Genomic DNA, 23,850 nt, shown 5'->3' with positions numbered 1-23,850 from the left:
ACGTGCAGAGAGAAGAAGCCTAGAGAAAGAGGGACACCTGGCACCAAAGACGGCAGGGTCTGTGTGTCCTGTGAGCCCTTGAGGTGGGTAGGGAAATGCGGGCAGGGAGGAGACCATCCATCCCCTAGGGGAGGCCGCAGCAGCCTGCACAGTGCTGGCCACGTCCCTCCTTGTCAGGGGACCTCTTAGCGGAAGTCACTGACCCCAAGCGAGGAAAAGGTTTTGCAGGCCTAACAGGAAACCAGGGAAACAAAAGCAAAAAGGACAATGTGGCCCCCATGAAAATGCGGAACATGAAGGTTGGAAAGAATACAGAAAGTGTGGCCTGCTTTATAGGATTATTTATTAGAAAACATAAATACTGTCATTTTTAGGGGTGCAGAGAAAGCCACTGGAAAAGAGGAGGTCGACAAAGGTCTTAAGGAAGAATAATAAGGGGCCCCTGGCTGGCTCAGTCCAAGGAGCGAGTGACTCCTAATCATGGGGCTGGGAATTCGAGCCCCACATTGAGTATGGACTGCTTAAAGATAAAATCTCGAAGGAAAAAAAAGAACAGTAAAACTTGTGAAAAAAAAAATGTCAGGTGGGGAGTTTACCCGTTTTTTACTTTCTAACATTGGAGTTGGAAAGAGGGTAGGGGAGCGCCTGGGTGGTTCAGTTGGTTAAGTGTCTGACTTGATTTCAGCTCAAGTCATGATCTCGGGGTTGTGGGATCAAGGCCCACATCGGGCTCTGCATGCAGCATGGAGCCTGCTTGGGATTCTCTCTCTCCCTCTCCCTCTGCTCTGCACCCCCAGGTGCTCTCTTTCTCTTTTTTTCTCTAAAATTAAAAAAAAAAATCTTTAAAAAAATAGAAGAAAGAAAAAAAAGAAAAGAGAGGGTAGGAAGAGGCTATAGATGGGAAGACCTGAAGCAAAGGGCTGAGACAAACGAAAGCTCCTTCTCCCTTAACACCTCTCCAGCCCTGATCTCTCGTTCACATTTCTGGCGATATGAAGAACCAGAAAATGGTGTGTTCACATCGTGGAGACATGGCCTAGAGTCAGATACAAGGTGAGGCCTGGAACCGGCTCAGGGCATGTCAGAGGCGGATGTGTGTATGATGAGGCTGTAAGGATGACGCAGGAAGGCCGTCGGTGCCTAGGCCCAAACCCACACTGGTCCCAAGCACGGCCACATCTGTGGCCACAGGCAGACTGCCAGCTTTGGCAGGAAGTGGTCAGGCGGGGCCCAAGAGGCTGCTACCTTCACATCTCTCATTAAGGGAGGACGGAAAGGGGAAGAGAGAATGGGGAGAGCATTCGAGAAGAGTGTAGAAGTGCACCCAGAGGCCCCAACCTGTATCTGAAATGCATCATTTTGGGTGATGAGGCCCTTCCATGACTCCTGTCGGTGTTAACAAGTAGACAAGGGCTGGAGACCAGACCCCTGTGTGGGGAAATGCAAGGTAAGAGGAGGCCAGGTCAGAAGGAAAGGGACCAAATCAGACAACGGCAGGAGCAGGAGGAGTATAGGACAAGATTCCTGGAACTCGGGCAGGTCACTTGGCCTCTGAAGCGCAGCTCTGGTGGCACGACGGGAACGCCACCACCAATGGCACGATACTGCTATCTTGACATCTCACCTTCGCCCCTCACAGGGCATTTTCACACGTATTCCTAAACACTGTCCCATTAAAGTGCCTCCCTACAAAGCTCACATGGTGCAAATGGCAGGGCTTGTCATACCAAGCTCATTCCTCTCCTCTGTGCCACAACTGGAAATACTCCGCCACAAGGAGAAGGTCTTATTATTTCCATTATTGCCCAGATGGTGTGTATCCCCCAACAGGAAAAAGCTTGTAATATCACAAAGGCACAGAAATAAAAGATATTCCCCAAGAGGTGTTAGTGTGATGAAAACAAAATCATCCTTGAAAATTACTATTATTACAAGGTAGCTGAAGACTTACATTTATGTTTCCTTTTAACTCATGTGAAATGATTAAGTTGTCAATTACGTCAAAATTTCTGCCCACGATGGTTATATTTTGACCACCACTGCAAAGAAAAAACAATGGGAGTTTCATAGTAAACATACAGGCATTTTTGCGTTTATGAACGAAGCTATCACTTTATTCACACTTAATCTTAGACTCAATTACATTTGAGAACCAAGTAACATATTTTGATTTCCAATGCAGGACAATTCTAGAAGTCTTTTAATGATACTGGCCACAAATGTATAGTTTTTAAGATACGTAAATACAAAAATTCAGGTCAGATCCTTCTTTTAATTCGAGGAAAATGCTCAAATTCCTTTATAGAATTTGGAGCCTTGCTGTGTCATGTTGCCAGATATAATCAGATCATTGGCTATACCCTGAAAAGGTTTCACTAAACAGAATTTTGTTTGATTGCTGTTTAATCTATATTAAGATACTTCAATCTAACAATTTTCAAAATCAAACTCCCAACCTACCAATTATACTTTATTTAGGGAGATAGGGAACATTTTGGACAAGGTAAAATTATAAATGACATTAAAACTATAAATTCCCATTTGGTAGACCATATAAATAACAGCTACATTCTCTCTCTCCAAAACCAAGCCAAATGATTTCACATATTCTCAGCACATAATCGCATATAAGCAAAGTGGTCATTAGATGGGAAATAAACAGCTGTCCACAGCTCTGGCTGCCCTCACACCCCCATTCATGTAGGTCATTCCAGGGGACAGGAGCCTGGGAATGCCAGCTCTGTGCACCAGCCGGGCCCAGGACAACAAGACCACGAGGTGAGCATGAGGAGGCCAATTTGTGTAGGGCAGAAGGAAGACACTAGGCCCTGAACCAGTCACAAGGGGGAAGGGTTGAGTTGGCTTCATGCCAGCCTGTCGCCGTTACTAGAAAACCGAGCCGCGCATGCCCTGCCAATGGCCAGATGGCAGAGCCATGTGCTTGCCCAGGCCCACCTCAGAGTCACGGGCTCAGAATAGCGCAGGGGACTGGACACTAAGAAGCCTCATCGAATCACTATGCTGTGCACCTGAAACTAATGTAATCTTGTATGTCGACTATACTTCAGTTAAAAAGATAATAAAGAAGCCCTTACTTTATGACAAAGCAGAACGCTGGTGGTTTGGAGCACAGCAGCCTGGGAGCCCAGGCAAGTCGTTTGAATGCTCTATGCCTCAGTTTCCTCTTCTGCTAAAGGGGCTATTCCTTTTTTGATGATAAACTGAGTTAATAGATGTAACACACAAGACATGTGGGGAGTGCCACGTCAATGTTTGCTTTTATTTATAGGAAGGATTTAGACCCTGAGTGGGGAGTGCAATGCTAGAGGTTTGGTTTGGAAATTTCAATTTTTCTCTTGCCACTGTTAGAGGCAGAACTGTTGAAGTCCCAACTCCCCAGTCCCTTGGAATTTGACTGTATTTGGCGACAGGGTCTTTACAGCAGTAATTAAGATTAAATGAGGTCATTGGGGTGGGCCCTAATCCAATAGTATCACTGGAGTCCTTGTAAAAAGAGGAGATTAGGACACAGACAGTCACAGAGGGAAGACCACGTGAAGACAGAAGGAGGAGACCATTTATGTACAAGCCAAGAAAAGAGGCCTTGGAAGGAACCAACCCTGACATCTACCTCTGACTTAATCTTAAATAAGAACACTGGACTAGAAGTGTTTCTCTCCGTTTTTTTTTTTTTTCCTTATTTTTTTTTTTAGACAAAGGTTCATCTACATTTTCATCTAGACAGTACTTTGAAAATCAGCTTCATGCTGTGTTAGGTGAAATCTCTTATTATGAAAATATCTTTAGGGTTATATTCCAAAATCTGAATACGAATTTAAATTCAACTAGGCAGACGACTTCTTTTTTTTTTTTTTTTAATATATTGGAGTCATCTGGAAGAGTTTATTTTGGAATGTCAATCTCTCTCTTAGGGAGTATCTTTGAAATGTAGATACCGCTTCTCATTTAGATAGCTCCCAATATTTCCTCGAATTATTCAAAACAGCTTACTCGAAAGGTTATAAAATGAAAGATGTAAGAGAGAAGCTTTGTATCACGGGCGGGAGTGAGATGTCGTGTATTTGTATCAGAAACGTAGGCTAAGAGTAGGTACTGCAATTGAATGAACATTTTAAAAGGCGAAAGATTTATACAATCTGAAGGGAAACCACAGTATGAACGCACATTTTAGCTGTGAGCTTCCTGGCAGCCACAGCTCAGAGGAAAGCAGGATATGTTCACAGTGTTCATGGGGACGACTGCGGGTCAGGTATGTGTGTGTTTTCTAGGAATAAATCCTAAGGGGAATTCTGAGAGAGGAATTTACATAGGACGACTATTTCTATATTTATTTGAGTGAAATCCATGCTCTTTATGCATATGACCCCTTTCTTTTTCTTTTTCTTTTAGAGAAGGAGAAAGAAAGAGAAGAGCAGGGGGAAGGGAGACAGAGAGGTCATCTTAAGCAGGCCCCATGCCCAGCACAGAGCCCGATGTGGGGCTCAATCTCACAACCCTGAGATCATGATCCCTTTTAACACAATGACAGAAAAATATGAATCTAGAAAGCACCTGATCCAGGTGGTGGCAGGGTATATGAGGGAACAGTGTGGCAGAGCAATATACGACAAGGGTCCCACGGATGTGCAGTTCCCGCCATCGAACTGGATACATACATCCTTCATTTCTTTTCGGCTTGATGGTAGAGAGAATTTCATATGGGTGTCGTTTAGCACATGGCTAACCTGTATCCTAGAAAAGGGCAGAAAAACACCTCTTAAAGGACCCAGACGCTTAGCACAGTTGACTTCTGAACATGACCGTGTATGAATTTGACTTGAACTGCAAGAGTTCACAAACTATCAGAACAGCTGGATGCAGCTGCTGGTTCATCAGGGGCCATTGGCCACTGCGGGCATCATCTGGGGCAGAGTTCCTCTTTCTTCCGTGCATGTTTATGTTTTTATTTGCTTTTCCCTTAGAAGTGGGGAAAGGAGATGTAACCATTTCCCTTAAGAAGTCCTAAAAGAAAGTGGAACATGGCCTGGGTACTGAGTTAGATTAAGGAATTCCTGTTGATTTTGCTGAGTATGAGAACGGCACTATCTTCATCTGTTGGAGAAAGAGACTGAAGTACATGTGAGAGAAAGGATATGGTGTCTGCAATATGCTATTGAAAACTCCAGCCACCATTCGTCCCTCTCCTCCAAAAATGAAATGAGATTGGCAAAATGTTGCTAAGTTTTGAAGTTGGAGGATGGGTACAGAGAGGTTCTCTTTTGGGTATGACTGGAAATTTCTGTAACGGAAAGCTTAAAAAAAGAGAAGTTCTAGTTGAGCGGTAGAAGGGTAGAACCCCATCCCAGGTAGAGTTAGAAGATTCTGCCGTTCAGAGAGCAAAGAACCCATGGCCAGAGTCTATGCCAAGAGCCTGGGGATCTCAGGGTTCAATCAGCATCAGAGCCAACTACCTCCCAAGGAGCTCCAGACAAGACATTAGTTGGGAGTATCCTGGGTGCTTCTGACATCCACAGGACTGCCCTCAACACCTTCAGCAGTCAAAGCAAAGCCTTGTACAATATTCTGTCTGTGACCTGCACTTCCTCTGTACATCAGGTCTACAATGGCCCTTTAAAGCAAAAAATCATGAAGACTGGTTTGTGCTGAATAACACTCAGTATAATGATGCTACGTGTGAATCTACTGTTACTACTTAGAGGGTATGTGCATGATTATTACCGTTAACGCACATGTCCTTTAAGTAGTAATACTGGAGCCCGACAATAAGGCAAATTCAAAAAGCATCTGAGCCAGTGTGCATTCACACTACCTCGGATTTACATCCTAAGCTTTATATTCAGAGCCAAGCTCTAGGAAATTCATCGTAAAATGGCTGATCATTAAAATCCAGACTTGTTTATAAATTTTGGAAGGAAAGAGGTGGAGATGTGGGTCATTCTGCTATTATTCTTGTATTTTTCCCTTAAGAATAATTAGGCATTTGAAAAATACCATATTAAAAGAGTTTGGGATTACGGCATGAACTCAGATATAGGATTAACTGGGTATTATGTTTACTTCTCATGAACTTGGGCTCACCACTCTGATGTGGTTACGGAAATGCTACATGCAGAAAGCCCTCCGAGTCATTTAATTCAATAACTGCAGTATCTCAAGGCACATTCGGAATTGAAATGAGAGCATAAAGACTCAAAAACAGGGTAATGCTCTGAACACCAACTTATTTTCCAGTGAAGGTGATTGCCTTTCAGTGAACACACAGGTGTCTAACTTCACAGATTTAGCTACACAAAATGAAAGATTTTTGCAATAAGGTATTTAGCCAGGATCAACGGACAAAAATGCCTATGCCACATAGACATAGCCGCTAATGTGTGCTTGATAATTCTGGTAAACAGCAGAGCCACCCATGAACAGCTTTCTCCATCAAGATGACAGACTTCCCAAAATTACTGTGAGGAGGGGGAAGAGGATGGCGGTTATATGCAGCAAATGAATTAAAACAGAAAATTCAGTAAATAAGTGTGGCAGATTAAAATGCTGTACAAATCTGTTTTAGTAGTTAAAAACCAAAACACCACGCTTCAGCACATTGTCTCCAATGCATTTCCATAATGAGAATGAGCGCAGTGTTTTATTTCATATAGACTGCCCTGTCTTTTACTTCAAATTAACCCAAACTTATGAAAGCTAACAAGCAGAAAACTCATATTATCTATTGTGTTATTATTATGACATCTCTCTTGGGGGTAACATTTGCACAAGGATGTCGGGGAGACACTGAAAAATTCTTTTCTCTCTCAAAGTTTTATTGAAAGGATGAATTAGGGGAAAAGAAGTTACAGAAATAATGATGCCCAAATGGTACACGGGCCAGATATCTGTGTTGGGGTGTTTAGTCTTTTGTAAACTACTAATATATGTTCCACTTAGTTTATTTAGCCTGAAACCAATCCAGTGAAGAGAAGGTTACAAAGAATAAAACAGATCAGAAAGGTTTTGGTTTTTTTTTCAACTTTGGGTGATACATTGAAAGAGCGGTACTATTTTACCGTCAAATTCCTAAGTATGCAACTATTTTTCTATGGGGATCATTTTCAAGATGATATTTGCTACTCAAAATACTTGATTTCATTAATAGATAGGAATCAAGACCTTCAATAGGCAACACCCTTGAAATTGGTGGGTTCTGAGGTCTTGGGTAAGAGGGTACAGATTCTCTCACAATGAACTTCAAATGTGGTGTTTAATTATTCTCCTCCTTGAACTTAAGTAACATCAAATATGCAAAACAATGGCCCACTTTGGCACATGGCAATACTTTGAAAGATTATAATTACAATGATATGCCTCTGGCATAAGTTTGAGCTTTTTCCTATATTACCAAGGATAAACTATTATATCAACTCACACATCTTTCTCGCAAGTACTGGTTCCTTTCAGGATCATCGTAATGTTGGAAGCCTGGGTGAAGTTTGCCCCCGTGACGATCACGTTACTTTTCCCTAAAGTCGATATCTTCCGTGGCTCAATAGACTTAATGTGGTAAAAGACCTGTTGGAAATAAAGATTCATACACAAGATCAAAGCCAAGAAATGGCATTGTTCCAAAAAATCTGTTTATGTGCTGCCGTTCGAAGAAATCACTGGGAAATTACGACATTTTGCAAACACAAGCAGACAGTGTTTAATGAAATCAATGAATTCAAGGAAGAGTGCTGAAGATTCACGTCTCTCAACATGCGACAGCATGAGGTCAAGCCAATTAGTCTTCGTCTCACAAGACAGTTGAAAATACAGTTGAAGAGTCTGACATTCTGTCTGAAGAGTGAGATCTCACTGGAGACTCGAAAACGCTCACTGCCTTACGGCCTCAGAAGGCTCGCCACACAACAGCATGAAGGGAAAGACAAGGACTCTGCTGACACTAGGCCAGTGTTGTCATTAAGCTGGAATAAATGTCATTCTGGATAAATTTAATTCCCTAGAAAACAGTCCCTATTTTTTGTTTGTCTCAGTTGGGCTATTTGAATCAAGGAGTATACTGCAGGGAAAAACTTCAAGAAATGAACCCAATCAGCCACCTGATATCCTGTAGTCAGATGCCAAACCACTGTGGTGAACTGTTGCTTCTCCCTGGTACCCATTACAGACTTTATTAGGCCCTTATCAAGAAAGTTTCCCTTGCAATAACCTGCTACCCGAGGCCCCATGTCACGTGGGCTTACGCACCTTGCTTCTCTGTGTGCGATGTCTAACCAAAATCTTCTTAAAAGTCTGACTCTTGGATTGGGCTCAGGTCACGACCTCACAGGTTGTGGGAGCCCTGCGTCGGGCTCTGCACTCAGTGCAGAGTCTGCTTAGGATTCTCTCTCTCTTTCTCCCTCCTCCCCCAACTTGTGCTTTCCTTTTCTCTCTCTCTCAAAGAAATAAATAAAATCTAAAAACACAACAAAACAAATCAAGTATTCCACACAGTTAAAAAAAAAAATTACAAATTCTCCTTAAAAGAATAAGGCCTTTATTTGATGGCAAGAATCCTTTCCTTTCAAAGACGAGACAATTCTGATTCCTTTCACTTTTCTTCTACAGATGCTACCGTCTATCGTTTTGATCATTCTGTTGTTCTTTTGTGGACCATTCGCAGCATGTCTGTATTCTTCTACAGTATGGTGACCAAGACAGGGCAGACAACTCTGACGCCGGCCAAAATATAAAGTGCCGCACGTCTCTAGCGTGAGTGCGTTTCATGCTTGGACACTTGACATCTACAAACAACCTCCAGGGCCAGACACACAAAATCATGTGATATTCGGTGAAGCCATAAATGCCAAATGTATCCACATGGAGGATCAAATCTAGGAGGAAGCCGCTGACGGCACCGGGAGAGCATTGGTCATGCCCAGCGCTGGCTTGCCACCTGCCTCCTGAAGCAGCCTGCTACCCTCTGCTCCTTCCTCTGTGTGATGCTTCTCACGAAGGACTTGCAGGGCTGTTCGGGCTGCAACGGCTGCCGAGAGGGAGGCTGGCTTCTGCTCCCCGGCAAACACAGGTGCTGTATGTACGTAGAGCGGTCACCCGCACTCATTAGCAGTGTGGATTCTGCAGATGGAGGTCAATTCATCGTTCACGTCATCACAGCAATGATGCAATGTGACAGAGAACTGATTCCAGGGGCAGAATTTATTTTAATCACTTAGTAGAGGACTTTTGCCCCATATTTATAGAATCATGAAGGGTCTGAAAGGGTCACTTTAATTATTCTGTTATACTTGACTGCATTTTATGGGGGAAATTATCTGCAAGAGTGGTACTTGGAATGGGGGGATTAGCAAAGACTTCAAGATAAATCCCTTGCAAATGTCAAGTGTGTGCTCTATAGCTAAAGGCTTACTCTTCACTCTGACACAGTGACAGCTAAGTGAACACGTATTTATTGAGCACATATGGGGTCCCCAGCAGAGCCCCAGGTGTTGTGGGAGACACATGATCTACGCGTGCCCCGGGGCAGGGGCTGGCGAACTACTGGATTTGCCTGGAGCAAGCCAAATCCCGTCCATCGATTGCCCTTGTATGGCCCGTGAAAGAAATGTCAAAATAGTAATAATGTTCCAGGACATGCGAAAATACATGAAATTCTGATTTCAGTGTCCACAGAGGAAGTCTTTTTGGAACACAGCCACACCCATTCAGGAACGTATCGCCCGTGGCTGCTTCGCACGACAGCGGGAGTAGCTGTGGCTGAGACCGCGGAGCTCACAAAGCTTAAACCATTCACCGTCCGGCTCTTTGTAGAAAAAAATGTGCTAACCCTTGTACAGTAGAAGTCCACTGCCTTCTTAGGGCAGCAAGATAGCCTGCATTTTGTTTTACGTTAATCCCAAAAAAGACGCACATTTACATCCAAGTCCACTGTGATCCCCACGTTTCTTTCTGGACAGCCCTTCTGGATTCTCTGTATTGATACTGTGATATCTGCTGCAGCAAGATTCTCATACACCCCAAGTAAATGCTGCTTCTCTACTCTTGGGAGAGGATAAAAAGAAACTTATAACTAAAGTAAAAAAAAAAAATTTAAGGGGGTTATATTTTGTGTCTTAAATGGTTCTATAAACACCATCAGAGGACCTACCACGTTGCCTTATTAACTTTTTATTTCTCCCTGAGCAGAGACGGCCCTGCTATTTCAAAAGGATTTTATTTTTAAACCCTTTTGTTTAGAGAAGTTTCCATTGGCTGTCTAGGATGAAATCCAACCCTGGTCTATCTCCTGAAAGCAGATGCTTCTAGTCTGTTTGCAAAGAGGGTCAGATTAGTTGTCCTTTGTTTGCTTGGAGAACCTCTCTTGATGTTGATAAGTGAATTAAAGGGCTAACAAGAGGACCTCATCGAATACATGGTACAGGTATACAAGGTAAAAAAGAGAGAGAGAGGGTAGCTACATGGCTGTACCATGTGGCTGCAACAATTCTTAGAAATATAACATCTTCTATTTTTACGGATAAAGGTTTTTAAAAATCCTGTACAGACAGAAGGCAAAGAATGACCTCCCAACAAATGTTTCACACACTTATTTTAGATCTATTTTTATATTTTAATCAAGAGTTAATCTCAGAGCCTGGTATGAAGTGGTAGGCCCCCGAGCTGACACACCGAAGGGGTTAATTTAAAAACAGAATCTAGTTTGATACAAAGAGATGCTTTCTTCCAGCCGTACAGGATTCCACCCTCAACTTAGGTCCAAGGATTTCCATGCACCAAATCCAAATGCCACTGACGGTAACCTTCACCACCTGTGTTATTCAGCAATTAACCTCAGAACAGTCCACTTCTTGTCAGTTGCATTTTAAAGACATAAGAGCTCTTTTTAAGTGGCTGCCCAATTTTAAATTATTTAATAGAACACTATGAACTCTGGTCGCTCACCAGTTTAAATTATTCCCTTTTTTGTATATGAAAGCACATTAGAAACTGGTTAATTAGGTGATTACAGAATACCCACTTATTTTTATTTTCTTAAAACGAAGTCATTGTAAGATATTGGAAACAGCACAACCCCTAAGAAACAGCTATCTCTGAAAAGGTCTAAAGGATCACTTCTGACAGTAAGAGTACTTTTTGTGAAGTCTGACGTCAACACAATTCAAATTACCATGACATTAATGGAGAAAATACTGCTATGATTGAAAAGAATATCAGAAAGAGGTGCATTAGGAAGGCTCCGTTTATTAAGACCAAATTGTACTCTATTAATCTGTTTAAAAAAAAATCTGAATATAGCAAAGCTCTCGGTAGGCTTGGACCTGAATCAACGCTCAGTAAAACATCTCTCAGAGTTTCACTGGTGAAATTAGTTCAAACAGGACTGGATAAAAAGTCACATGGATTCAAAACCAGCTGGAAATCTGAAACCAAAGGACATTAGAGAGATGAAAGGTAGCACAACTAATTAAAGGAAAGTGTCCTGTAGGGCCCTACAGGGGTGAATATTTGGTTCAGAATTATTATTTAACATCTTTATTAATGACTGAGAAGGACAGAAGTAATGTATTCATGAAATGTAGAAATTGAAAAAAGCAGTGACCAGCAGCGGACATAGAAATGTATAAAAGGAGGTGAGATACTGAAAGAAAATACAATCCCGCCGAAGAAAAATGAGCACTAGCTAGGACAACAGGGTCATGGATCAGCCCCAAGTGAACACTCCCTCATGGAGGCCCCTGTACAGGCCCCAGGAAATGGGATGTAACCTCCAATCTCCAGTTGGCCCCAGGACGTACCAAGAATCAGAGTGGCAACTGAGACAGACCAGAAGATGACAGACTAAGGTCCTGGGCTAAGAGATCAAGGCTCACTTCTCTGACCTGGAGACTCTAAGGGGAGGATGGCCTGGCCCCAGGAGGGGCTGCCAAGGCCACTCCACAAAGTTGTTACTCTTGGCCACTGAACCCTCTTCCGAGTGTGGCAACACAGAACTGGCCTGGGTGACTGGAACTCCATGACGAGGGCGGGCAGCTCCTCCCCTCCAGAGACCCTGAGTGTAAATCAAACCCCGCCACTCCAAATCCACCCCTTTGCTGAGTTTCGACTTCAGCACGAGGCTTTTGCTGCTCCACTCTCCTACAGGCCTCAGTTTCCCATCTTGGGCCTTTTTTGCTCTCCCAGTTCTAGAGAAGATGCCGCCCCTCTCTGGAGGCTCTAAAGCTAATACCCCTGCCCTGGCTGGAGGTCTTCACCCCATGCACGTTCGTGCCACAGACGGGACAGGCTCTGCCAGTCTAACACCAAGAGAAGCCAACGTTAGCTTTCTCCCCTCCAGACTGACTCTTATCATGAACACTACATCATTTAATACTTGCTTATATTCATTGAGGTCATACAGTGTAGAGTAGTGGTTAAAACTGTAGGCTCTGGCATCAGACTGCCTGGGTTCAAAGCTCTTGCCTATCATTTACTACCCACCTATCCTCTGCAAGCCAGCATCTCTTTGTCTGTAAAATGGGGATAACAGGTTCACTGTGAAGCTTACATAAAGAGATACTCTGAGCTTAGGACATAGCATAGGCTCAGAAACTATGGGTTACCCCTATTCAATTTAGTACATTCTGGCATGCCTTCTTACATCTTCTTCTGTTGTACACAGTCACCTGCTTCATGAAAACGAATTTTACTTCCTCCAAAATACTGTAAGTTCCACAGTGTAAGCTCCATGAGGGCACACAATTTGCCCACCTGTCTAGCACATAGTAAGTGCTCAATAAACACATTTTGAATAAATGGATAAATGAACGATTGCCACTACATTCCACAGCACCTAGCCCACTGCTACACCCACAGAAGCCACCCAACAAGGTAGATCTTAAACTTAATTTCGCTGTTCAAGGCAAGGTCTCTGAAGGAGTCAATTTGGATTGCCTGGGAGAAATTAGGATGCACATTCAGAAGTGGTGGAGGACGAGAAGAGGAGGTGCGATGAAGACAAAGAAAGAACACTATGAATGTAGGTCCCTCGAGAGCAGGAGACACGGCTTTGTAGGGTGTATTTCCACCCGACCGAGATAAGCAGACGGAGAAGAATAACAAATATTAGAACAACATTATCTCATAGATCTTCACAACCTTTCTGTGAGAACAGGAGAGGGAGAGCAGCCAGCTCTTCTCTCAGCAGGTGGAAGACTGTTAAGAAAAGCAAGGAAGGGAGGTGAGCATAGGGCCACGGGGCCAACTGTCTGAGAGAGACTGGCCTCCAAGGCTGACAGTATTTCTTATCCAAAGGGCAAACACGGGGTTTTGAGTTCATTTCCCAATTTTGGTGGTGTCTTTCCTTAATGCAGCCCCCTCCCTGATGAATGACAACACATATTTGTAGCTCAGGTAAAGGGACTGGGGATAAGGGCATGAAACAGCATGAGGGCAGCAGGCCCAACCTGCGACTGAGCCAGGAACCCTGTCTCCTAAGTGCCACGTCCTCGGATGAGCAAATTCACACCTTAAAAGATAAATGTCTCAAGTAGCATTCTGTGGCTACCGAAGAACAAAACCCAAGCTCCTCGGCCTGGTGTGGAAGGTCCCATAGATGCAGGTTACAGTGTCATGTCAGCCCTGTGTCCCAGGACTTCCTGTACCCTTCTCTCCAGCCAGACTGAATTACTTGGGGTCTCCTGGACCCCGGTATGGATGCCCTGGAATTTTCTGGCAACCCACTATGCTTTTGCTAATGCTAGCCCCTCTGCTTAGAATACCCAGTCTTCTGTCTCTGTGTGTCTTATCCCTCAACGGTTGTCTGAAATGCCATCTCTGTCTATCAATCCATCCATCCATCAAAACCTTAACCAACCACACTGATTAAGTGTTTTTAGCTGCCAGGCACTGGGCTTAAATAAACAGCAATGACTAAGCCAAGGCTGTGGGCACAGCCAGGCTCTCGGAGTTTGTGTAATTTCAGGTACTTCTCCTATGTTAATATTTTTTATCTTATATTCTTACTATGTACTCATGGACAAGAATCTTGAGACTGATAGCAAGACATGTGCCTGATTCATCTGTGTCCTCCTCATTGTAGCCACGAAGCTCAATATAATGGCTTTGACTAGGTGCTCAATGTACACCTGTAGGAAGATTCAACTCCAGATCAGCATCACGAAGCCTAAGAAGAGGTCTGCACCACCCCACCTTCTGTCTCCAGCACCCGGCACACAGGAAACACTCAGTACATGGGTGATGTGGGAAGAGGCATCGAGGGAGAGCTCTCAGTGGCTTCTCTGCCAGGACAAGTGTTCAGTACTTCATTTAAGGCCAACACAGGACCCAAACTAGAAATGTGGAGTTACACATCCACATGATAATGAAAGACAGTAGCATACGCCAGAGCGTGAGCAATCCCTCCTGTGACCAATACTACGTCATTCCCTATGAACCGAAATCAAGATTCTGTTCTGAGCCACATATTTAAAGAAAACATTCCAGTATCAACAAAATACTTTTCTCCAAACTAAGAAGGGTCATTCACACAGCAGCACTGGAGACAGGCCTGGACTTTTGGTTACGTTCAGGCTTGTCTTGCCCTCTTGGTAACCCAGCCGGTTCTTCTAACCACCCAGTGTCGAAGGTCAAAAGGCACAGGAAGATACTAACATAAAAGAAATGTTAAAAGTCATTGCCTGGACTACCACTCAGCAATAAAAAGGAACACACTACTGATCTATAAAAGAACTTGGATAAATTTCCCGAGAATTATGTTGAGTTAAAAAGGCCAATCCCAAAAAGGCACGTCTGGATGATTCCATTTATATAGACTCCTTGCAATTATAAAATTATAGAAATGGAGAGCAGATTAGTAGAAGCCAGGGGTCAGAAATGAGGAGTAGGAGGGAGGAGGAAAGGGGGTGTGGTGATAGAGCTGTTCTGTATCTTGACTGTTATCACTGTCAGTATCATGGTTGTGATACCTGTGATGGTTTTGCAAGATATTACTATTGGGGGAAACCAGGCAAAAGATATGGAAGATCTCTCTGTGTTATTTCTCTACAGCACACGTAATCTACAATTACCTCAAAATAAAAGTTGGTTTTTTTTTTTTTAAAGATTTTATTTATTTATTCGACAGAGATAGCCAGCGAGAGAGGGAACACAAGCAGGGGGAGTGGGAGAGGAAGAAGCAGGCTCATAGCGGAGGAGCCTGATGTGGGGCTCGATCCCGTAAGGCCGGGATCACGCCCTGAGCCGAAGGCAGACGCTTAACCGCTGAGCCACCCAGGCGCCCCTCAAAATAAAAGTTTAATTTTTTCCCAGTCTTGAAAAAGATGAACAAAGTTGAACGACTCACACTTTCTAATTTCAAAACTTATTACAAAGCTACAGTAATGAAAACAGTGTGATATGGGTATAAAGACAGACATATAGACCAGTGGAGCAGAACACACAGCCCAGAAGTAAACCCTTGCTTATCTGGTCAAATGATTTTTGATAAGGGTGCCGAGGCCATTAAATGGGAAAAGGACAATCTTTTCAACAAGTGGTGTTTGGAAAACTGGATATCCACATGGGAAAGAATGAAGTTGGACCCTTACTTTATGCTATATATAAAAATTAACTCAAAATGGACCAAAGACCTAATGTAACAATTAAAACTATAAAACTCTTAGAAGAAAACATGGGTGAAAACTTCATGACATTGGATTTGGCAATGATTTCCGGGATAGGACACCCAAAGCACAAGAAACAAAATAAAGAGAAAAACCGGACTTCACCAAGTTGAGAACTGTGTATCAAAGGATACAATCAATAGATTGAAAAGGGAGCCTATGGAATGGGAGAAAATATTTGCAAATCATGTATCTGATAAGAGGTTGATATCCAGAATATATAAAGAACACCTAATAAATCAACAACAAAGAAAAACAACCTGAGTAAAAAATGGGCAAAGGACTTGAATAGACATTTCTCCAAAGAAGATACATAAATGGCCAACAGGCACATTAAAAGATGCTCAATATCACTAATTACTAGGGGAAAGCAACTCAAAACCACAATGAAATACCACCTTTTACCCACTTAGGATGGCTACCATAAAAACAACCACAAAAATGACAGGAGTTAGAAGGATGTGGAGAAACTGGAATGCTTGTACACTGCTGGTGGGAATGTAAAATGGCAGAACACTATGAAAAACAGCATGGCATTCCTCCCAAAATCAAAAAACAGGATTACCACATGATTCGGCAATTCCCTTTTGGATATGTACCCAAAAGAATGGAAAACAGGGTCTTCCAGAGATATCTATACATCCGTGTTTATAGCAGCATTATTTACAATAGCCAAAAGGTAGAAGCAACCCAAGTGTCCAACCACAGATGGATGGATGAACCAAATGTAGTATATACATACAGTAGAATATTTTTCAGCCTTAAAGAAGAGGCAAATTGGGTTCCATGCTATAATATGGATGAACCTTGAAGACATTATGTTAAATGAAATAAGCCAATCACAAAAGGACAATTCAATTCCTGTATGATTCCACTTATATGAAGTAGCTAGTGTAATCAAATTCATAGAGATAGGAAGTAGAATGGTGGTTGCCAGGGACTGGCAGGGGGTGGGGGTGGAGAGAAAATGGGAAGTTATTTTTTAATTGGGTACAAAGTTTCGGTTTTGCAAGATGAAATGTGTTCTGGAGATGGACTGTGGTGATGGTTGCACAACAGTGTGCCTGTCCTTAACACCACTGAGCCGCACACTTAGAAGTGGCAAAGATGGTAAATTAGGTATCTCTTACTAAAATTGAAAAGAAACAACTAAGACAATAACAAAAGAGAAATTTAATTATTTTAAAAAGCCACTGCTTCCTTAATCCAAATACCTGTCATTATGTCTTAGTTTTACAAGCTAATGGGAAGAGAAGAGTAGTCCATCACTTAATAAAACCTCAAACACTTCAAATCTGGAGATACTGGCACACCAAGCCTTTCTAATGCCTTTAATTAACTTCATAATCCATTTTGATTCACACTCCCTCTGCCTGTTAGTCATTCACCTCAAGTTACTATCAACATTTCAGTAGCGACGAAAAATGTGCTACTTATCTATATTGGCACTTGAACTGAAGTAACAGCAAATGGATAAATCAAAGCCATAGATTAGTCATGAAATAGAAAACGGAGCCTTTTAGAAAAAGAAATGTTGTGTTTTAATTTGTCTGCTCCTGCCAGACCTCCAGATTAGTAAGAGCAAGAACCTATCCTGTTTTGCTTGTCACCACATAGTACATGCTCAATTAACTCCTGTCGGCTCAGTGAAGCCAGCCACTCTCAGCACAGCTACTATACTCCGCCCGGAATGTTCACATTGTCATATCCTTTCTTTTCAAACATGTCTGTTGGTTGATCTTGGTGATTGGCTATGAAGAAAATCAGTGGAATTTCCAAGGAAATTTCATGGAAAATATTTTTCCATGAAGAAAATTTTGGGGAAATGGAAACAGAAATATATACATATAAATATATTATATTTATATGTATTATATTATATATTATATTATATAATATTATATTATATTTATATGTATATATTTATGATATATTTATAATTATATAATTTATATGTATACATATACATTTATATATGCATATATATGTGTATATATATAGATCATAAGACACAACTCTTTGCTTTGGCAAAAGCATTAACTATGGGTCAGATCACCTCCACAAAGTAAAGAGAGGCAATCTGAAGGAGGTTAGTTTGTATACTCTGCATAGACTCCCCTCACCCCACGTAACCCCCAGGAATGCCAGAGCAAATGTGTGGTTCGAACTGAAACCCCCTCAGTGCTGTGTGTTACCTGCTTCCTTCTAACTCCTCCAGAGTGAGCTGCGAAGTCACCTTGAAAATTTTATTCCTACTGGAACAATATCATTTTTCATAATTACAGAATTTTAATTTCTTTTATGTGAGCGTGCAGTCTTTGATGTATTGAGCCAATTAAGTGGAACTTGGTTAAAAATCAAAGGTAAAAAAGGGAATTTTGGTAGAGAGTAAAACAGGGAATTTTTTAAAGGAACCCAGAGTAGGAGGTGTTGTTACCGTCATTTTTAAAAGGGGAATTTTTTCTGTCATGAGGCCAAAACCAGGGTCTGACCTGCAAGCCCTGATGGGTCCTATTACTCTTATTGTCCGTGAATCTTCCTCCTCCTGCTGTCCTGGGTGGTGTCCGTTTCTCAACAGCAGCTTGACAGTGTTCCTGAAATAAGGAATAGCCCTTCAACATCCGAACAGATGGGAAATTCAGAGTTTGAAACAAACACAAAAGACAGACTGGGACTGGGTGATCACAAACATTTATTTGTGGTTAAACCTTGTAATACCAAAAAGGGTACTTTACCTGGCTTCGCTTGTAATCAGAAGGGTCACAGGCTGTGAAGGGATGGATACACTTCCTCTCACTTTTACACCAAGCACAGCCAGTTCCAATACATACCGGGCATCTGGCAACACAGAAAACCAACTTAATTCCTGCATTTTTAGGAAAATGTTCACCTCCCACAATTTCCCTCTGTGATGCGGTGTGCAAGCATTTAAAAGAAGATCAGAAAAAAAAAAAAAAAAAAAACCCCAAACCAAACCCCTGGACAGACTGATGAACCCAGGAGAGAGAAGACAGTCCTCTGAGGCTGGGGCTAGAGAACTGACTTTGTGCCCTGCTCTGGGCAGCCCCCCGGGCTGATGGACTGTCATCACACCTGGAGGTCTGTTGCCATGGAAACCGGAAGCTGGGGTCACCTGCTGTGCTGGGAGATAACAGGAACCCACTGGCTCTGTTTCTGAATCTGGTTCTGCTATTTGTCTACCCTCAGGTAAGTTTCCCTCTGGAGACTGACCTCCCCATCTCCAGCCATGGCTCAGCACGCCCTCCCTCGCTGGAGCGGTAACAACCCCCAACTGCCTGGAAGATGGGAGACCAAAAGAATCGCCTGGCAAGTAGAGGGAAGGGGTGCCACTGTTGGCTTTTTCATCAAATTAAGGAAGAGCTGTGTCTACTAATCAAATAACTTATCACGTGAGGATCACAGTGGAGGGCTTGAAAAGCTCGTCATAGGAAAATCGGAGTTGAAGGAACAATAAAAACAGAAACTGAGGTTGGTCTGGAAACACAGCCACGGGGGGCGGGGCGGGGGGGTCAGGCTGGGACAGTGAGAGGGCCAGTGCAGGGAGAGGGGGCACCATTCGTATTTTATAGAGTCTTCTAGAAATGCCAAAGCACTCTGTGACTCTAATCTAGAGAAACTGCTGCTTCGACGGGAGAAGAAAACACGGCTCACTGGACGTGCTTATCCAGCCACCCACGTGAGCTAGAAGCAGCCTTGTGATCTGTGTTCCCACTGCTGCCCCGCTGCCCTGCAGGGGCGAGTCCTGTACTGTGCATTTTACTAAGGGAAGTAGGTACCCAAGGACGGGGCACTCTCTCCCTCTGGGGAGCTGCGGGTCTCAGCAGCTGCTTCTTAATTACCTAGTTGTGGGGCCCCGGGTCAGTCACTTCCTTCCGCCTGGCCTCTGACTGGGGAGGGGGAACCTGCTTTATGTTTCAGCCCTCTTTGAGCTATAAAATTCTTTGTAACTCTGCCCCTTCTTCCCTATTTTCACAGACTTCTGAGGCTTTCTGTATCAAGTTTGGTTTCTTCTCCCTCCTGAAATTCATCTAGTTTACTAGAACTGAACTTGATCCTTCTCTGAGAGCACCACAGCAATAAAGATGTGGTCCAGGGGCTCCTGTTTGGCTAGCTGTAGAGGGACTCTCCAACTCCGTTTCCAGCCTGAATTCATTTCCCCCCCTACCAACAGTGGTTCCCAAGCCAGGCCAAAAGAAACTCGCATTCGATACCCACAGAGTTGGTCAATCAAACGACTGAATGAACTATAGAATCACTAATAATACAGCTTCCCATTGTTTCCATGGGAACCTCCAACCCATCTTTCAACTGGAAAATCAGAAATCTGAGAAACACATTTCCTCCCTATCTTCTGCTTCAGAGGCAAGGAGTGAGGTGTGGCCCTAACTCAGGGGGTACGTAGCCCAACATGGCCAAAGGTGATACAAAAAGGTGGGGGCGGGGGGAGAATGAGCATGTTCTTTCAATGAAAGGGATTTCATCTTGTCCTTCTCCTTGATGATCTCCCTTGCCTCATGCTCACACCCTCTCCCTTGACTCAAATTCCCAAAGCCTTTCCGATCAGGGGAGAACATAGCAGCACCACCTCCCCTCTCCCCCCCACCCCACTCTACTCACTCCAAGGCGCCTTGTGGTCTGGGGAAAACGTGTTTCCCTGTTGGGAGGAACTCTTAAGCCCAGTTGTTTGCTCCTTAGCTGCTCCACCTCACTTACTAGGGCTTGAACGAGCCAGCTTATTAGCTCAGGGGCCCTCCTATCTCCTGTTAGGCCATGCTCCAAAAGGCACTTTAGAAAGTTCCACTCCACAAAAGAGTTCTTTATGGAGGAAATGGAGACATAAAGCAAATAAATAAATTAAAACCAATGAGAGAATATTTAAATTTCAAATAAAATCTTACTCTCTTAAAGACGAGCAGTTGGTAAAGTTGAATCTTTTTGATAAATGCCAAGAACCGACGGAGAATGTCACGTTGACAACCAAAACATCTGGAGCAAAGGGGGAAAAAAATGTCATTTACGGTGGAGTCCCGCTATCGTCAAGCAAAGCTGTAAATGCAAAAAATAAATATTTTTGCCTCCTTTGCATAGAGGGTGGGGGTGTGCCAGCTGTTTGCTAACATTTCAATCAGTATGTGGTTCCTTCCCGTGGGCCATTCACATCAGGCAGCCAAAGTGCAGAGCACAAGCCTCCAAACAGACCCGGGCCCACCTCGCATTCCAAGCCTCCCATGGATAATCACTAGGAAAAAGCCATTTTACAGCCCATTTACATCTCATACTCTCCCCGGGATCACTATCTCAGCTTGTAATTGGCCACAACATAAGAATAAAACAAGTCACCGAGCAAGAACTGCCTAGAACATGATAACCAGAATGTTAGAGACGAAATTCCTGTAGCTTCAGCAAAATCCACACTACCGATGTTTGCCCAACAGACCCTAAGTGTGCTTCCCATGGGCTGGGCTCCGTGATCCTCTTGGAGTCAACTGTTGCCAAGTCTATGATAAAAGGTTTTCTAATTTGCTTTGGAAAACATACTCATTGGGTAGAAACCCTTGAAAAGAATAAAGTAACAAGAAAAATAAAAACCGTGCTCAATCAGCATTAGAGAAACGTCATCGTTCCTGTATGTCTTTAACTTCCATATTCTATCCAAGATGATTCCCAATCCCAATCAGAATCACTTGAGAAACTGATGAGAACCGTTCCCAGAGCCACGCCCCTCGATATCCTGACGTAACACACCCGGAGAGCCTCTGGGACTCTGTGGTGGGCGGTGTTCCCCATGACATGATTGCGTACAGCCGGGGCTGGGTGCCGCGGCCTGGAGCGGCCCCCTTCAAAACCCACTGTGTCCAGGGACCGGTGCTCCTCTGTGAGGTTTTCACCGTCAACCATTTGGTAGGATACTGTCTTCCTTTTATGAGTTAGTGGAGACAGAGGATGAGACTTTAAAAACGAAAGGCTTCGCTTGACCAAATAAGTTGGTGTAAGTTTGTTGGCACCCTTTACTTTTCTTACTGAAATGTTATTAGTGTGTGATTCCCAAAGTCTGAGAACCCTTATCTTAAGATACTTTTCTACAGTGATAACATACTAAGAGCCAGGATGCCACATATGATTCTGCTCACATGAAGGGGTTATATGTGAAAGGATAACCCTTGGTTGTAAAGACAAGGAGGGCTGAGGGCTGGCCTGACCTCTTAGCAAGAGCATTGGCAGAGCCACTTGTAAATGTTAGTAGAACGGACATACAGACAGGAAGCACGGAGAGACTCCCAGGGAAATTACATTTCAGTGGAATCTACAATGTTCAGTGATGAACACCAGAAAAAGTTGCATTTTTCTTCACGTCAGCCATGCACAAAACACCACTGGGAAATATCACAAGGAAACGAATATATTTGATCTCTGCTCTGGTAGCAATTACGGTGATTCTGTAAGAGATAAAATGGCTTAGGTGGAAAAACCCAACAATGACAGGACAGTCAAGGAAACATCCCACTAGTGGTCTGAGTTCCATGTAGCACCTGGCTACCAAGATGGGGGTGCCTGTGGGGACTGTGGGAGGTGTCCAAATAGCTGGACCGTTATGAAGGAAGTGACTCTTCCTCCAACGTTTCAAAGCAGAAGGGCAACAGGATTTGATGAAAGGGGTGACGGCACGGACACAGGTTTAGCAATGACACTGGCTGAGTGCACAAGGTGGGACGGGAGTTTGTTTGCAGGCTCAGAATATGCAAGGCATTCCAAGAAAAGGGCAGAGGTCGGATGCAATGGATGGAGGCTCTCAATGTGACCAAAGAGCTTTACGAGGTGATCTCAAAACCTTGAAAAACAGATTTTATACATGAGTAAGATCTGCATTATAATGAGCAAAATTAACTAGAAGTCTATCACAAAGGCTGCATAGTGTAAACAAAGAAAAATGGAGAACTCAAATCATTTTCCAAGCTATTCGATCCCAAACAGTTACCAAGAGCCCAGTGGCCGAGAGGCATTTTTAAAGCTTGCGTCTCTGGCCTGGTGCACTAAATTCCCTTTGGAGAGATTTGGGATTAACTGAGTGACACCAGCTCTCGCCACAAAACTCCATTCCATCGTGATCGTCCCCCATTTTAGGAGGCCTGCACCAATGATGTGACCCCACTTCTAGTCTTTCTTGCCCACAGGGATTCATGAATCCTCAGTGTGTTCACCGTAACTCCTATCCGTCTCTGGAATCTGTCCACTTCTCTCCATCCCTGTCTGTCTCTGCATCCGCTCTGTCACCCCCACCAGGATCACCCTAACAGCTTTCCTTCTGTCTGATTTTTCACAGCTCACGTCTTTCCTCTTCTAGCCATCCTCCACCTGCAGACATTCATTCACTCAACAAAAATTTATTGATGCAAATGGCTCTTTATACCAGACACTCTGTGTCTTCTCTGGTATCTATTTTCTATTGCTCTGCTTTCCATCTGTCCCTACCCCGTTTGCCTAAACCATATAGAACTTCTTTTGGCTCTTCAAACAAAGCTCTCTTTCTAGCCAGCAAGCTAGTTGGTCTCTGCCTAGAATACTCTTCCCCCTTTTCTTTGGCTCTACCTCCCAGATTCACTTAGGTGCCTCCTTCCTTTGCTTCTCGTGGTTCTCTGTGCATTTGCACGCTGCATGGTAACAAGTAGTTTACCTGTCTCTACCCCAAGAGACTATAAATACTGTCAGCAAGGAGCAAGTCTGTCTTTTTTGGTCACTGTATCCCCAGCAGCTAGCACCGTGCCCACCACATAGTAGATATTCAATAACACTTCCTTTCTGAACGAATGCAATGATGATAGAACATTAGCTGTTCTATTTTCTCATCACATCAAGGGCATTCCCAGCTCTTCCCATCTCTGAATTATCTGAGCCCTTTGGGTGGGGTCAGCCCCACGGTCTCTAGCTTTACTCCACTGCTGTCTCCAGCATCCCCTCCTTCATCATTCTCCACTCCCATGTTAGCGCGGGATGCTGGAGTCAAGGGATGAGGGAGAGCCAAGGTGAGCAGCACCAAGGGGACAGCAGGAGGTGGGCAGAGACTGGGTCTATAGGGTGGGACTGTACAGACCCCCTCACATTCAACTCGCTTCCTGGGCCATCTGCACTCAGGACGTTCTCTTGCCTGCTTCCCTTTCAAACAAGA

At 43.5% G+C, this 23,850-nt stretch overlaps 1 protein-coding gene across 1 annotated transcript in view; it reads right to left on the bottom strand.

Moving 5' to 3' along the window:
- The window catches only part of PLXNC1 (plexin C1), a 142,693-nt gene that overhangs the window by 55,074 nt on the left and 63,769 nt on the right, over window positions 1-23,850 (bottom strand). The window contains exons 7-12 of the mRNA XM_002921782.4: window positions 20,585-20,672; window positions 18,401-18,503; window positions 18,158-18,259; window positions 7,433-7,575; window positions 4,573-4,752; window positions 1,952-2,039 (exon numbers count right to left, since the gene is read on the bottom strand). Coding sequence (XP_002921828.3) covers window positions 1,952-2,039; window positions 4,573-4,752; window positions 7,433-7,575; window positions 18,158-18,259; window positions 18,401-18,503; window positions 20,585-20,672 — 704 coding nt within the window. The remainder of the gene's footprint in view (window positions 1-1,951; window positions 2,040-4,572; window positions 4,753-7,432; window positions 7,576-18,157; window positions 18,260-18,400; window positions 18,504-20,584; window positions 20,673-23,850) is intronic.

Source organism: Ailuropoda melanoleuca, chromosome 15 (assembly GCF_002007445.2).
Source record: "Ailuropoda melanoleuca isolate Jingjing chromosome 15, ASM200744v2, whole genome shotgun sequence".
NCBI classification, from domain to species: domain Eukaryota; kingdom Metazoa; phylum Chordata; class Mammalia; order Carnivora; family Ursidae; genus Ailuropoda; species Ailuropoda melanoleuca.
This window is presented reverse-complemented; position numbering and strand designations above follow the sequence as displayed.